The following is a 16,597-nucleotide window of genomic DNA, read 5'->3' as shown; positions in this document are numbered from 1 at the left end:
AGATTCACTTTGCATCATCAGTAATGATTGCTGTATATTATTATTATTTTAGTCCACGGATATTAACAGCGAACAATTCGTAAAATATCAAATTATTAATATTTGTTACATCGATTAAAACTGACTGTCAAAATCACGAGACGTGATTGATTTTACTATCATTTCGTGGAATAACGACAAGATGTACCAGTTTAAAATACGTCTCACTATATCGAATAATATTATTATTATAGCTATATAAGTAATGAAGACGCGTCTTTTTCATCCGCTTTCGATCGACCACCTGATGCCAAATACAATTTTATAATTCGATTACCTGCGTGACTGTAATTATTAGTTTACTGGTTACAATATTATGCTCGTTAATTTCTTTTCTTCAAACACCAAGACATTTTACACGGTTCGAAGAAATACCATCGCCGACTATCACTAATTCGTTGAATGTACGCTTATTGTACAGTGTTATTATAACCATGGTAGTGCAACACAATGCCTATACACATACGGTTTTGTAAGAAATGTAAATAAATCGGTGGACGTCCATTCAAGTCGTACCACCTATGCGTATAATACAATACGTATTTTCAACCGTTTGTTTCTGTGAAAGGAACAGGAAAAAGTTAATATTTCAAAAGATGTACTAAAAAGCTTCTTATTTTTTTTTTCGTCAACGTTCTAGTGAATGAAAAACGAATGTTTAAAAACGTAAACGTTGTATTATTTCCGTACCAAGTCTAAGAACTCGTCGTACCCGTATTTACGCTTAAAGAGTGCCTCATCTATACGGCTATAAATACTAATAATATTGATATCAAAGACAACCGATTAAAATATTAGAACGGCGTCGTTGTGTAGGTAAATAGGTACAACACTCGTCCGGTGTAAATAATATTGTAATGGGGGACAAAAAAAAAAAAAAAAACAGTCGTAAACGACTGCGTCCTAAAACCGACGGCGAACCAACGTTTTATAGATCGATTTGCGCGTCCAGTGTGTGCTACGGTCGGAGTATATGTGTGCACATCTGAGTACGTTCCTCCTGTGCACTGTCTCCGACTACAATCGCGGATTAAAGAAGAGAATAAAGTGAAATACAAAACGCGATGGAATATAATATGTATATAGGATACACTCAGTCACTTTGGAAACGCGACCCGGATGACAAACGACACTCGTCGTGTGTTTTATACTATTGTGCGTGTGTGTGCGCGTGTGTGTGTGTGTGTGCACTCACTCGTCGAAGAAATTGGCTTAGCGACGAAAAAAAAATAAATTAAACATCACTATGCAGAGTGGTGCGTGTGACGGGGGAGGAAAACGAGATGTGTGAAAATACATAATAATCTTGTGCGAATCGTATACGACCCATCGACCGGACGGGGTAAAAAAAACTCGCCGAGGACAGCCCCGCGGCCGACGGCGACCGTCGGATGTTCAAAGCAATATTTGATTCGTCGTGTGACGGTCGTTTGATTTTGGACTTTCTACCCTGTAAGTTATAACTTGTAACGTATACGATATAATATTATTGAACGTGTAGCAACGTTGTGTAGGTGTAATAATATTTAATGCGCATCTCGCTGCTGTGCATGATGCCTATATAGTTCTGCAGAAGTGTCCCGAGATGAGCGAGTCGCCGAGCTTTTCACTAGATATTCACGGTTTTGTGTTTGACTTGACGACGTCTCGTCTTGATTGGCATTCGCCCCCCCCCCCCCAAATTATTGTTGTTGAGATTTCGATTCGCTTTAGCCCCATCTACAACAGTGAACTATACCTAAATAAATTACAATGCGTCTTAGTACCGACAAAAGAAAATCACGATGGTTTGTTATAAATCATAATAATTATTATTCTCTTGTATAACATAAACCGCTTAAATCTTAAGTTTTATTTTGTGTTCAACAAAAGAAAAACAAATTATTTATTAATTAGTATTGGATACATTTTGTAGATGTTTTAGATGTTGGTTTCTCCAGTTTTATATAGGTATTTACATTTGACGTAAAACTTGTTTATTACTTAATAAAATCTCCGAGTTAGTTAAAATAATGTATTTTACGTTTTATGACATCATTATGTTTTAAGTTAATATTATACACAGCGTGACGAAGTACTCGATTGTAAACTTATGTAATATTTTAATAGTAAACAACAATATTAAATACATTATTGTTTTTGGTTACTGTCAGACTTAATATAACAATTTCATACCAATTAGAGATGTTTTGAGATACTTAAACTAATTAAAAATGTTCGAATTTATTTGTACTAGAAAATCAAAACTACACTAATTTAACTCATTTAAGGACATAGTGTTAGATACTTAGATGTGACATTTAAGTTTATTTTGAGTTCATTAATGAACTTAAATAATGAAAATACTACTCAAATATTAAATATAAATTTCACTGAACGAGACGTGCTGTTTCGGGTATAGAATTCAACTAAGTTTTCAAACTAACCAAATTACTATAGTTTTCGATACTTAATTTGAAAAATTATTATTTCATAACGTTATATTGCTGTTCTTAAGGCTTGAGATTATAATAATATTATACTCAAAGTTGTTTAAATTTGTTTTCGTTTTTTGAAAGTTTAAATTAGGTATTGTTTTTGGTTAAACGTGTTTAAATAATTTTATAACGTATAGAAAAAAAATTTAATAATAATATTTTATAATTGTCAACTTTTTTTATTAAAACTTTCAATATTATATAGCGCATGATTAGTTTTTATTTAATTTTTTTTCATTTACCTTTGACGTTATTCTAAGCCCACGAATAATGAAAAAAAAAAGTTATGGAAAAGAATTAAAATATATGAATGGAATATTTTATTTTACTTTGATATGATTATGTTTGGAATTTATGAATTCATACTATAGTACTAGTACTAGGGTTACATTTTTCGAAGTCTTGGTCGTAACAGGTTTTAAAATAATTATGACAACGTATTACAAAAATTGAAAAACTACAGACTCGTCATTTGTTAGTACAACATTTTCATTCGGGGGTAATTATTAAAATGACAATAAATCATAATTTAAAGTACCCAGTTTGGTTGATTTTAAAATGACAATGACTCAAACCGGTTATATTTTTACCTAATTTAATATTCTCTGTCAGGGGATTTTTTTAAATATTCAACCGGCATAAAAAGTGTTCATATTTTATTATAAGTTGTAGCCAGCCACTGTGATGTATAATGAAATTAAAATATATTATAGCATCACGTTAATGTCCTAACACATCAGTTAGATTACATTTACTCGCATATATCTATATCTATGTAATATTAATTACTCGTCGTAATATTCATTGGGACGAATAACTGCATAAATTGTTTTAATAATATTATGTAATCTGATCATAACGCGATAAACACGTGCGAATTATAGAATCTATCATCGTATTATTATTATTATTTATTTTTTTCGAGAACAAAACAGATTTTCATAGGTACTCCTAACAACGTAATATAATAATAATATTAATCGATTTCGATTAAAAACAGATATTTTATCGATTAAGGTCGTTATAAAATATGAACGTTACGGCTATTGAGAGATTTGAAAAAAAAAAATGTTTGAAAAATGTCCAGAGCAACAATATTATGATGGTAAATAGGGACGTAATGGTAAAACAGATACCAATAATAATAATTACATTGGTGACGCCTAGCTGGTAACATTTCGCTGCGGATCACACGACAATAATATTATTATATTTCGTCCTGGCACGTCACGCGGTTCTCGGCGTTTGTGATACGGACTATCGCGTAAGTATTAAAACCTACCAAAACGTTTGTGATAGTAGTTATTTAAACCGAAAATAAAGACCTAAACCCACTAAAATATATACAACAGTTAGCTGTAGTCTTATAATAATATCAAACGAAATCGATTAAAAACCGATATTTTATCGATTAAAGTCGTTATAAACGCGTACCACTGTTGCGAGATTTGGAAAAAAAAGTGTTTGAAAAATGTCTAGAACAACAATATTGTAATGGTAAATAGGTAAAACAGATGCCAATAATAATAAGTACATAGGTGACGCCTAGCTGGTAACATTTCGCTGCGGATCACACGAGAATAATATTATTATATTTCGTCCTGGCACGTAGTCACGCGGTTCTCGGCGTTTGTGATACGGACTATCGCGTAGGTATCGTATAGTTGAAACCGACCAAAACGCGCGTGATAGTATGTAAACTGAAAAAAAAAAATTTACTGGACTTGCTAAACACACTGCAGTTGTCACGCACAACAGTGGTATAATCACTCGTCTGCCGGTCGGGTGGAGCTGACGCGTTTGAACTCGGAGACTTCTGACGATCTACAACAGATAAATAAAAATATACTATTATTATTATTGTGTAGGTACCTAAACGCGCGTTCGTTAACTGCCGGCGGCGTCGGGTGGTGACTCGAAATTTGGTTTTCGTCGACATATTTTTATTCATATTATTGTTAATTATTATGCGCGAAGGTTGAGCGCACGCGCGCGTTATTTTAGGAACTCCCGGCCAACACGCACTGACTGTCCCCCTAGATCCCCGAAACGAGCACGTGGAAGCAGCGACGGATGGTCCAGACGATCTTCGTCTCGTCAGTTGTAGTCGTTGTCGTGATAGTCGTCGTCGGTGGTGGTACTTAGGCGACCGGCAAGCACGCGATACGATGGTTCGCCGCGCGTACCTTCCGCAGTGACGACCGACGAACGATAACAACGACGTGACAACTTCAGTGATAATACATTAATATAATATAATATTATTGTTACCTATATTACACTATCGATTTTGTCGCGTAATCGTAAAAGCTATCGAGAGAAAATATCGTTTGCGTTCCGTTGATATTCACCCAATTGAATTGTTTTTTTTATTTTTTTAATTACCGCCACACGGTGTACCGATTTAATATCTTACGAAAGTCAATACCGCATAACATTATCATAATAATATTATTGTCTAATACCATTACCATGAACACGTTGCTCACGTGGGTTTTCGTTCTGTCGTTTAAGGGGGCCATACAAGAAATGAAAATCTACGCATCGCCGGACTTCGCCGATATCCAGTGCACGGAACTCTTGCAGGTAAGTCGCCAGCTGACATAGATCGACGCACGCCACATACGTGTGGTCCGATCGAGTCTCCGGTCAAAAACATGCTTATATAATAATATTATGTTTAGTATATACTAGTCTGTTGTACCTATACTATCCGACTCCCCCGGAGTTTTTCAATTATGAAACTACCATACACATTCCCACTATCGTTTTCTACCCTTTTCTTGTTGCTTTCAGTTAAAAATATATGATATATTACAAACATCATGATTCATTTTATGATTTCAGACTTCTTAATTATTCTGGAAATTTTTTTTTTTTATTTTAATTGAGTTCATAAATAGGCATTTGTTTTTAATATTTGTTTATTTTTTAATTTATAATTTGTAAAAACGATTTTAAAATGTCATGTTTCTAGTAATTAAAATAAAAAACAGTGTCGAAAAAATATTCGACTTTCGTGAGCCAAAACAAAATTCATGTCTGTAGTTTTTGAGTCTATAGAGAACAAACAAAAACATATTCATTTATATACAAATTTATATATTTATATAAAACTTGATTGTATCTTAGTGAACTCGAAACTCTTAATAGTTACTTATCGGTTCAAGCCAAAGCTACGGTGACCAAGTCAATGAAAAAGAATTACTTTAGTTAACTAAGTAAGGTCAACGTTAAGCTATAAGTCAACAAATAATTTGAAATTTAACTTAAAACTTTTAAAGTACTATGGAATCTAATATTAACTTAAATCAGTTAAAAATAAGTTAGTAAATAATAACTTTTTGATTACTACATAAGTCACACTTATTGTGCAACTGGGATTTTTTTTTTAAATAATAACTAAATATTTTGTTAAAAATGCACCATCTTATTAGTATACTTACAAGTTTACGACCTACCGTTCATTTTTACTACTTACTAGATGTAGTGGTTTAAGCGAAAACAATGTCAACTAAATAATTATTAAATCAAAGAATATTAATTATTTGTATTTAAAATAATTGTATAAAGCGTGATTATGTAAAATAATAATTAATTAACATGGTTCTATAACTTATGGCAGTATATTATTTTAAATTATAACTGATAAAAACAAAGTCGTTACAATGGATTCTTTAACATGTTAAGCCGTTAAGGCATTAAGTTAATTATAGAATTAACTAACTATTTACTTTAGCTTCAACTGTTTAACTAATTAATGCCCACCGTTGTGAGTACGAATAGTATAGAACTATATTATGTTATATTGTTATGCACCAATCAACTATACACTCGAACTCCTGGGGGTTGTAAAGAGCCAGAGCCCAGTCGATGACGGTTCGTTCTAATAATCGAGTACGATTATAGCAGTCGATTGAACTACTAGTACAAGTACATGTAGGTACCTATAGTACCTCATGAATCATGATGAAGGCGGTGCGTTTTTTTTGGGAGGGGGGGACTTATACGCACAGATGTATATTACATTAATTGAATTGGTTTTTCGTGTTTTATTTATCGAAAAAAATATTATTATACTATTTTTGATTTCGAAAGAATTCTTGTTTTGCTAAAATAAAGGTTCTGTGGTAAGTATGGTATGGACCAGTGAGTATGGGTGTGTATCGGCTAATTTAATCTCAACTACCTAACTGTTTAAAAATGGCTCGGCGCCACTGCAGAGAGTGACTGCTTTAAGTTTTATTTTAAATTCGTGATGTTTATTGGTTTTACATCCATCTCAATAGAACTTATATTTTTCAAGTGTAAGAAACTGTTTTTTTTTTATACGTTTAAGTGCGTATACTAATAAAATACAAACATTACAATAATAAACAATAATATTTCTACACGTTATTGGACGTGTAGGTACGACTGGTATAGTTGAATAAACCAGACCGGAATAAAATATAATTTAATTTAATTCCAGACCAGAATATATAAATATTGTTGTTTAGGGTTGTTTGTCCTGTGCACGCCATAATGTTAATATGACACCCCGTCTCCCGTCTCGATTACTAACTCTTTGTCGAATACCAGAAACTTGTTTATAAAACGTATTTTTTTCCTCGCCCCCCCCCCCCCCCCCAAGTCTGTGTGTATTGAGTGTACCAACGTATCTCTCCCTAACAATGTAGTACAAATGAAGGACGTGAACGAAATTGATTTTATTCATGTTTTAAATGAGCTGATTACTTATGCCGAACAAAATAATAATTAATCTTCCGATGTTCAAATTGTCTAGATTTAAACACGATTTAAAATTCGTATTGAATTTGTTTTTATTTTTTTTTATTCATTCGTGTACTAATTATAAATTAATTTATCAAGCTTTCCAAAAACTAATTTGTATGCAATTCATTATGTTCTGTATGAGTGCGTTTTACCCGCTAGTGTATAATTATTAACAAATTATAAGGCAAATAAATTGGATAAAATTGTTATTTTGAACATTGAAACATTTCGATAACGATTCAACTATTGTTGTCGATAATTTAATCAATGGTTAATTATACAAAGTAAATAATTTAAGTTTTGTTAATAGTATTATACTTATATTAAAACATTTTAGACAAAAAATATTTAACACGTACCGAGTATTTAAATTAAATTCTCAAATTAATCATACTTTTGATAATATTAGCCTGCAATTAGTTCTAACTTCTAGCAGTTTTTATTTATGAAATAAAATATAATACTGGTTGTATGTTCTCACATGCAGTACTACATAGTACACACTTGAATACTTAGTGAAGCACAATGTTCCCCTCAGATCCAATCCTAAAACAATAGTGTTTATAAGATAACCTTATGATTAAGCCTGCTGAAAGCTGGTCGTTTTTTCGTGCATTTGGACCAATAAGCGGAAGAAAAATTCACCCAGTACCAAAAGCCTGATTTTAATTCCTTTTTTTTCTAGGTAATGGAGGAAATGGATTTTCGATTTTTTTTCTTATTAATATTAAAGATTAGGTAAATTTAAAAAAAAAAAAAACTATTTTGGCACTATACTAATATGATACTAATAATACTATACTATATTATTAAACAATACAACAAATCAGAACCCAGAAAATAGAATAAGACATTCAAATATGTTTTCAAAATTAAAATCAGGTTCTTGGTACTGGGTGAATTTTTCTCCCGCTTTTTGGGAATTTCATGTTGAAACTTTTTTGATCACACAATTTAGTGATTTGTGACTTCCAAGAATTTTAACTGTAGTCAATCTTTAATTACATAAAGTGTTCGGGAAACTCACGCACACTAATGAACAATTATTACGCACAGTCACACATAACTCACGATGGATATTGGATACAGAATATTGCATAAATTCGACAAAAATGGTTCGCTTTTAACAGCCTTAAATACTTTATCTCCAAAGATGACTTAATAATGTCAGTATTTTCAGCGGGTTACATATACAAAGTAGTTGTGTCGTACTATAATAATATGAAATTATTTTCAATTTACGGTTGTCCAACACTCCATATGACCATATGACGTTAAAATAATACTTGAATTAAGATTCAACTTCATAAATTGCATAGTTTATTATAAACTATAATAATATATTAAGTAGTGATAATGTATTTTACAAATGAAAATTAAAAAAAAGGTGGGTAAGGAGCATTGTTTTAAATTTTCAATCCTTAGCTATTGAACATTTTATAAATTTTTAACTACAAAATAATTATTTCACTTTAAATTTGAGATTTAAATGCTTATAAAAATAAATTTGTGCCTATATATTTTTAATATTTTTCAACTGCTATTGTAACAATATATCAGGAGCCTTGCATTAAATTTTCACACTTTTTTACCCAACAAATAAAATTTTATTGATATTTATAGAAAAAAAAACTAAAATAATTGAAAACTATCTATGTCCGTAAACAGCTCGAAAAGAGTCAAAATATTTTCAAAATTGTATGGTGTATAGAAAATTTAAATATAAATCTTCAGTAAAATTTTCAAGTATAGCAGTAGTGTATGTGTAGTTCATTGTATCTACAGTTATTCATTTTTGAATAACAATAAAATAGCAAAATCGTTACATGAGAAATCGAGTGAATATCAAATGTTGTAAAAATATGAATTTCAAACACTCATAAAAATTTAATTTGACTTTCTTGTAGATATTTTTTTTTTTGATAAAGGTAGACAAACTTATGGATAATCTTGCATTATATTTTCAAATCTTAGATTTAAAAAGAAAAATTTTTATGAATTCTTAACTTAAACTAATTTGCTAATCTTCGTGATTTTTCCGTATTTTGTCAAGATTTGAACTTTTAATGCTTATAAATAAAAATTGTGATTAAGGATTTTTAATTTTTTTCATCTGCCTTTGAAATAATATACTATTAAATTTTTATGCTTTTTTAACCAACAAATAAAATGTTATTGATATTTATACAGAAAAAAAACTAAAAAAAATGGAAACTGAAAATGTTCGTAAACAATTCAAAACAAATCAAAATATTTTGAAAATGTTATCGTGTATAGAAAATGCAAATATAAACGACCAGTGATAATGTCATGTATATATGCGTTATTTTTTTTAGAGTTACACCAGAAACCAAAATCAATTTTGTGAAAAATCAATTTTGCGTAAAAATTCCCGTTTTTCCTTCATTTTTATTTTGTTTCTCACGGCGCTCTTGAAAACTACTGAAAAAATTTTACTTTTGACCTTCCCAAAGTACCAACTAGATTTACTTTCCCATCAGAAAAGATACTGTTGAAGAAAATCCAAGCACTTTTACTGTCCAAAAAGGTGATGACAGACATAAAAATAAAAAAATAAAAACACACATCATTGTAAAACCAATACATTCATCGCTCCGCTGAGAATCTAAACAATATTTAAAAGCCAAATACTGAGGCACATATTTTGCAAGACATCCAAAAACATATAAATTGATAATATCTGCTATCGATAGAACATTATAATTATAATAATATGAATAAAATCAATTTTAATTTCTGGTTTATATAACATCGCGGTAGGTACTTGTTATAACCTAACCTAACCATATCACGTAAAATAAAAATGTAGACATTATTTTAAAATGTATTTATATTTTACTCAGTTTTCACTCGGTTTTCACAGTAAGACGTATATTTCCTGTCAAGAGTGTTGGAAATGAGTGGATAACGCGCACTGCTAAAAATCCCTAGCGACCCTCCAACCAAGTCCTTACAACGGCTCCGCATGGTTTAGCTTCAGCGCGCAAGACATTTTTAATAAGTAGTCCCTTTGCGCCAAGTCAGCTAAACATTTGTTTAGATTGCATTACACGGGTTGTGTTTGGGGTTAACGTGGTTCATATGTCTTATCGTATTTTTTTTCTCTATATAGGTCATCGCGATCGTTTGGTATAGTAAAATATATAAGAACATTTAACATAGGTATACCTATCATTGTTTATTTATTGTCTACTTAAAACCAAATTTGTTGCAACAATTATTATTATATAATAATTTTCAAAATCGTATTGTATACTTACCACCCACCTATGGCCATTGAGTCAAAACCTGTTGGTATTGTATTATAATATTCCATAATCCTCTTCTTCTTTCTTTGATCTAAAAAATTCATTGGCATCCGAGGCCATCGGTATGAGAGTAGTATATTATATTCAATATTGTAATCTTCTATATACGTCATACTAAATTATATATATATACTAAATTTGACATAAACACACAAATGTGTTCCATAACATTAACATGTAAACACGGTCATACGTAAAATATTGCATAATAAAGTTATGTATGTATTGTATTATATTGTTTTCCAAAGTTATTTTTGCCCACGTATATTATATCGTACAGAAATGTTCAAAAACAATTATTTTTTTTTATGTAAGCGGACCTTTAGATTTTCGATTTCAAGATCACAACAAATTGTTTTATGGACACATTCCATGTATAAAATTTTTTCCTTACTCGTACAACCCGGAATAGATAATTGCATCAAAAGTTTTAAGCCGTATATAGGTAGGTACATATTATAATGTCATGTGAAATTATTCATGAGATACATGTTAACCTTGTAAAACTTATACCTATCTTTTATATCATTCAAGTTGCCTGCGCAGTCTATTCTAATTGCGTGTCTCCGTATAATTTATTCTTGACACTTATTAACGCGTAAAACCCATTAAACTTCCAAAATATTAGGTAATGAATAAATAAAAAAAACGGTCCAATTTTGGGCTCAATCAATGGTAGATTTTCAATTACGATTTTTTCTACTTAACGAGAGAACCTGGAGAAAAGCTATTAAAGGTCCAATTAAATGTGTATAAAAGACATTTGGGTTGTATATATATTTTATTTTAACGCGATTCGTTTTGAAGAAAGTCTGCTCGAATTTGCTACGTTTAAGCAAAAATAATTGATTAATATAACACCTCAGTTATTCTGCAGTAGTTTTTTTTCTCGACAAAAAGTCATCTTAGCAAAGTACATCATATTATATTGAAACGTCCATGCAGAATGAAGTTAACCAGAGCGTCGGATCAAAGGACGTTAACTGTTTAAAATGAATGCAATGTCTAGTAAAAAGTAATGTTTTTCTTTAAACACGACTATAACACAACTTTGACATTCCATATTTAAAATATCGACTCGTAATGATTTTCTTTTCAAAATGTCTTCCAAGACATAGACTGCACATGATAGTCACACGTTAATAATTTGTAACTTTAATTATTTTGTCTTTGACAAGAGATGTTCGAGTTTCCACACTACGTTTATTAAATGTATACTTTATATTAATATTATATGTAAAATAAGTTAATGCAATTTTTTTATTTTTTTTTTTTTTAAACCACTTTAAATTATGAATCCGCATAATTATTTCAATAGCTGTACCACAATTGAGTATACGCAAAAACTTAAGACTCATAAGTGTTATGCTCAAATATATTTTAGCTGAAGTGAATTTTAAGTAAATTTAATAATATTGTGATTACATTTATTAAGTTTTAATATATTTTGTATATAATATTTTAAACGTATTTTAGCCTAACCTAACCTAACCTATAGGTAAGCAATTTATTTTTATAAGATTCTAAATAATAAATCAATCAAAGTCTATAACAATATAATTTAATAAATTGTTTTGGTAATAGTTATATTTAATTTATAAATTATTTCCCACTGTCTTACATTTCGATTTCTTCAAGATTATATTTTCTATTTTATTATTACATACTTTTAATTCTGATTTACATGGAGTCTCAAGATAATTAAGGTATATTAAACTATTAGAATGTAAACCACTCAAATTTATGACATGTTTAGTCGTATACTTGCGCACCCAAATTGTCCCATAAATAGTAAATAGTTGATGATCCCTTCATAAAGAATAATGTTTGGAAAATAAAATACACTCAAGCCATTTTTCATCTTATACGGCAATTTTAAATTATTCAAATTTAATAAACGCGTACATTATTTTTGTGAAAAAATACGCGTGTAATATAATACTCGGTCGTGAAAAAGATTGAAACATTACGACTGACGAAGACATCCAATCAGAATGTAGAAATACACGTGTATATAGTTGCAGTATTATATTCGGTTTTCTAGTGGGCCTAATGGTCCTCTTCCTCCTCCTCTTCTCATTCTTCCTCATCCTCCTCCTAATACCGAGACTGACGTGTACGTGACATAACCTGACCTACCTACATCCTACTGCGACCGACTTCAGTCTTCCGTTTCCCGTCTTACCGACCGTACACGGCATTCATCGATCACAAATCTTCGTATATTATAGTGTTGGAGCAGTGGATTTTCCCAAAAACATGATAAACACACGTGTTGGAGAATTAAATACGGGCGAGTTTAAATATATTATTTTAATAAAAATTTGGAGGTGGGTGGGTATAGATCAAATGGACACGTTGCTGTCCCATTCATTAAAATAGTTCGCGCCGCCACTGAATACGGCTGTCGTCGGCAAATCAATCTACCTCTGTAGGGGTAAACCATCAAACGATTCGTCGATGAACAATATACGAGTGAAATATAAAAACCTAGTTTGTTGGGTAGTAATTTAATAATATAATGTAGGTATGGTTAAATTTGTGATTTCAAACAATACGTTTATACTGATTTTTATTGAAACCCTTTCGGTACTGCAATATTGTGTGACAACTAATAATAGCTCGTTTTAATATTTTCTTTTTCTTTTTTTTTGCTATTATTTTAAACTTAACTAACCAAAATTCATAGTATCGAAACAAGTATAGTGGTTCCGTTGGTTAAGCGACTGCGGTTTACTAATGATATTGTCTACTACCAACAAAAGATACCCGAAATAAAACTTACCTAGACGTATAGGTAAATAGTTATTATTATTTATTATAGTAAGACTGTAGGACTTAGTTAGGTTTCCACACCACCTTTGATATTATTATATCGTATAACAATCGCCATTATCTGAATATTGTATTATTTTCTATAAGAAAAAGATAATTGAGGTGGTTTCATATGGACGTGATGACAATACATTTAATGTACTTATTCAAATAACTATTAGTAATATAATGCAAAGTGAAACAAATTTTTGATAAAGATATAGAATACTTATATTATATTATGCCACAAGTACCTATAATAAGCTTGAAATTAGTAAAAATATTTTTAAAATTGTATTGCATACAGAAAACAGTATAATATTATAAATATGTGTAGGTACCTACATAAATAAAATATATATAATGATGAATAGTATCAAATACATACAATCAATATTTTCTAAATCACTACAAAATAATTTAAATTCTTAGAAAAAAATCGTTTTTTTTTTTTCTTTAGAATATACAATTTCAACAAAATTTGAACTTAATAATGTCTATAACAATCTGTTGGTCCACATACCCATCTTCAATATTTATAAATTCCAGAATGGATAACTTATGAAGAATCTTACTTTCAATTTTTGACCGGAAAATAAACTAAAAATGTCGAAAATGTAAAATGTCTATGAATATTAAATAAGGTAGTTAAAAAAGATCTAGGTACAAAATATTTTAAAAACTAAACAACAAAACATCTGGAAAAAGCTAATGTAAAGAATATTATCGAACATTTTTAGTAGGTATCTATGGATATTATTTTGTGATTACAATAAAATATACTATAAACAAAATCGATTTCGTCGTACACCGGTGTTGCCTCAATAATCCATTTTTTCTGTTATTTTAATTATTGGTTTTCTTGAATATTTTAAACATGACTGGGAAGTTTTCAATATTTTGACTGCCTAAATAAGTGTCGCTATCATTTCGTATTCATTTATATGTATTAGATTAGATTTTTATTGTGTATTATCGTAGGTAGTTGTTTATATTAATTCTCATCTCTCCGCAACATTTAGTCATTCTATTATGTTAAACTATAATTATACAGGTTATAATCTCTCCGTGCAACTGTCACATTCAGGTTTAAATCGAGCATTGTTGAAAATGCATGATAACATTGTTCTATACATCGACGTCCTGGGATATTATCCATCTTATATTTAGCATCTATAACAGTGGCCTTAATAATAGCTGAAGTTCTACACGTCTCACGGGTATACCTGCGCGTAGTGTGGTTTTCAGCAACTTGAAAATGTGTGACCTAAAATGTTGTTTCATAAAATGTATTCGGTTAAATCCAGTGAAATACCTTTGGAATGCAGAGAGAGCATATTATTTTATAATATGGAACGCATACTTTTTCACGGTTTACCGCCGCGTGTTCGGATAGTTTTCATTTTCTCTATGGATTTCACAATGTTCAATCATTTCTGACGTTTTGCGATAGGCATATCACATTATTGTGATAGGATCGCGCATATCATAGCGTTGTACTTGGATAACGCAATGTCAACTGTAAAATATTTGATAACATAAAATCGCATTCAATCCTATTAATCTGAAGTCTTAATTTAATACGTTTGGAGCTTTTAAAAACTGCAGTTATCTATTCATAACGGCAATATGACCGTATAATATAATAAACTGCTGCAGTAGCGGTACGTAAGTATTATTGTTATTTATATATTATTATTACGATGCATAGTGAAAATTCGCACTTACTGAAATTAAACAACCATGTACATCAGAAATGAAAGACGATGGTACTAAGTACTAGAAACCATTACTGATTCTAAACACTGGACCTTTGTATAATCAAATATGAACACAATATTACATCCTCTCGGATCGAAGCAAACTCAGAAATGGCGTAGTAAATACAAAATTTAGTCGGTTGGTTTATGTACAGTATATAAACGTATCGAAAACAAAATAACCAAAATGTAATGTAGAAATATTTTTCATGTATTTTTGAAGATAATTTTTTTCGACTTATCGATATTTAACGATAAAAACAGCTTAATAAGAGTTTACAAATATCCACTTTCTTGCTAAAAAAAAAAAAAACATTAAATATTTTGCACAGATCGAGTACTTATATAAACTAGTCAATATCTACTACACTGTAGGTACGTATATAGACGCTTTAGCGAGAAATGCATAACAATTCGTGAATAAAACAGTATGGGAAATGTATCGTCGCTGTAAGTTGTAATTATAATTAAACATGAAATAGTGTTGTTTTAGATCCTAATAATATACATAATATAATACCGTGCACCGTTCATAAGTGTTTTTTAGATTTTGATTAATTATATAGTTAAAAAGTTTCAGAACCATGAAAATAAACTATTTGGATTGACACATACGGCGTAGCTACATCTGTTTTCCAAAAATAACATTTAGAAATCGTATAGTTGACTTATCCAAACATGATAATTAATTATTCGGCAGTAGTTCGTGCACCCCACCGAGTCCACACTCGATATCTCGTGTTATACAATTTAATATCATAGGTATAGTTTTATTACGTTTTATGTTGTAAATGCGATATTATTATATTATATTGTAATATCTTACCCCCGTATTATCCTGCTTGTTTACTCTCTTCAAATACGCTTATTGTGCTCTTAGTATAGATTGTGTAATACTTATAAAAATTTAAAAAAAAATATTGTAATATTACACAATATTATTAAGCATTAAATGCGTATTATTGTGATAATGATCGTACCTTAGTGGGAGTCTTTCGACTCGAAAATAATTACGCGAACGAGATTATTTTCGTTAAACACAATCGCAATATTATAATAGTACCTACTTCAGCTGATTGGCTGGAATCAATTTGTAACTGACCCTTATATTATATACACCGCGACGGACTGAGTTGTTTAAATAATAATTATGGTAATTTGAGTATTGCGCATCGTAAGACGTAGTTAAATTAGCGTGCCTTGTGCAACGGAACTATACATCCATCGGGGACGTTGTTTGTGGTTTTGCTAAGGAAGCACAAATTGATGCACTAAATCGATGAGACTAAAGCCGTATTGCGATCGAACAATTATTCAAGGCGGTACATTACATTGTATATAGTGCCCTTAAGGAACTCCTTTTACGGCTTAAGCACATCCGTGAGCGGTAATTTCAATTTTA

At 30.4% G+C, this 16,597-nt stretch overlaps 1 protein-coding gene across 6 annotated transcripts in view; it reads left to right on the top strand.

Annotated features, from left to right (window-relative positions):
* LOC132944692 (collagen alpha-1(XVIII) chain) overlaps positions 1-16,597 on the top strand; it is a 246,168-nt gene that overhangs the window by 136,913 nt on the left and 92,658 nt on the right. For 2 of the 6 annotated variants that reach the window (XM_061014167.1, XM_061014166.1), the window contains exon 5: positions 5,031-5,102. The exons of the other annotated variants lie outside the window; for them this stretch is intronic. In XM_061014167.1, the coding sequence (XP_060870150.1) occupies positions 5,031-5,102 (72 nt within the window). The remainder of the gene's footprint in view (positions 1-5,030; positions 5,103-16,597) is intronic. 6 annotated transcript variants of the gene reach the window in all.

Source organism: Metopolophium dirhodum, chromosome 5, assembly GCF_019925205.1.
Source record: "Metopolophium dirhodum isolate CAU chromosome 5, ASM1992520v1, whole genome shotgun sequence".
In the NCBI taxonomy this organism is placed as follows: Eukaryota; Metazoa; Arthropoda; class Insecta; order Hemiptera; family Aphididae; genus Metopolophium; species Metopolophium dirhodum.
Note: the sequence above shows the minus strand (reverse complement) of the source record. Positions and strands in the feature narration are given on the sequence as shown.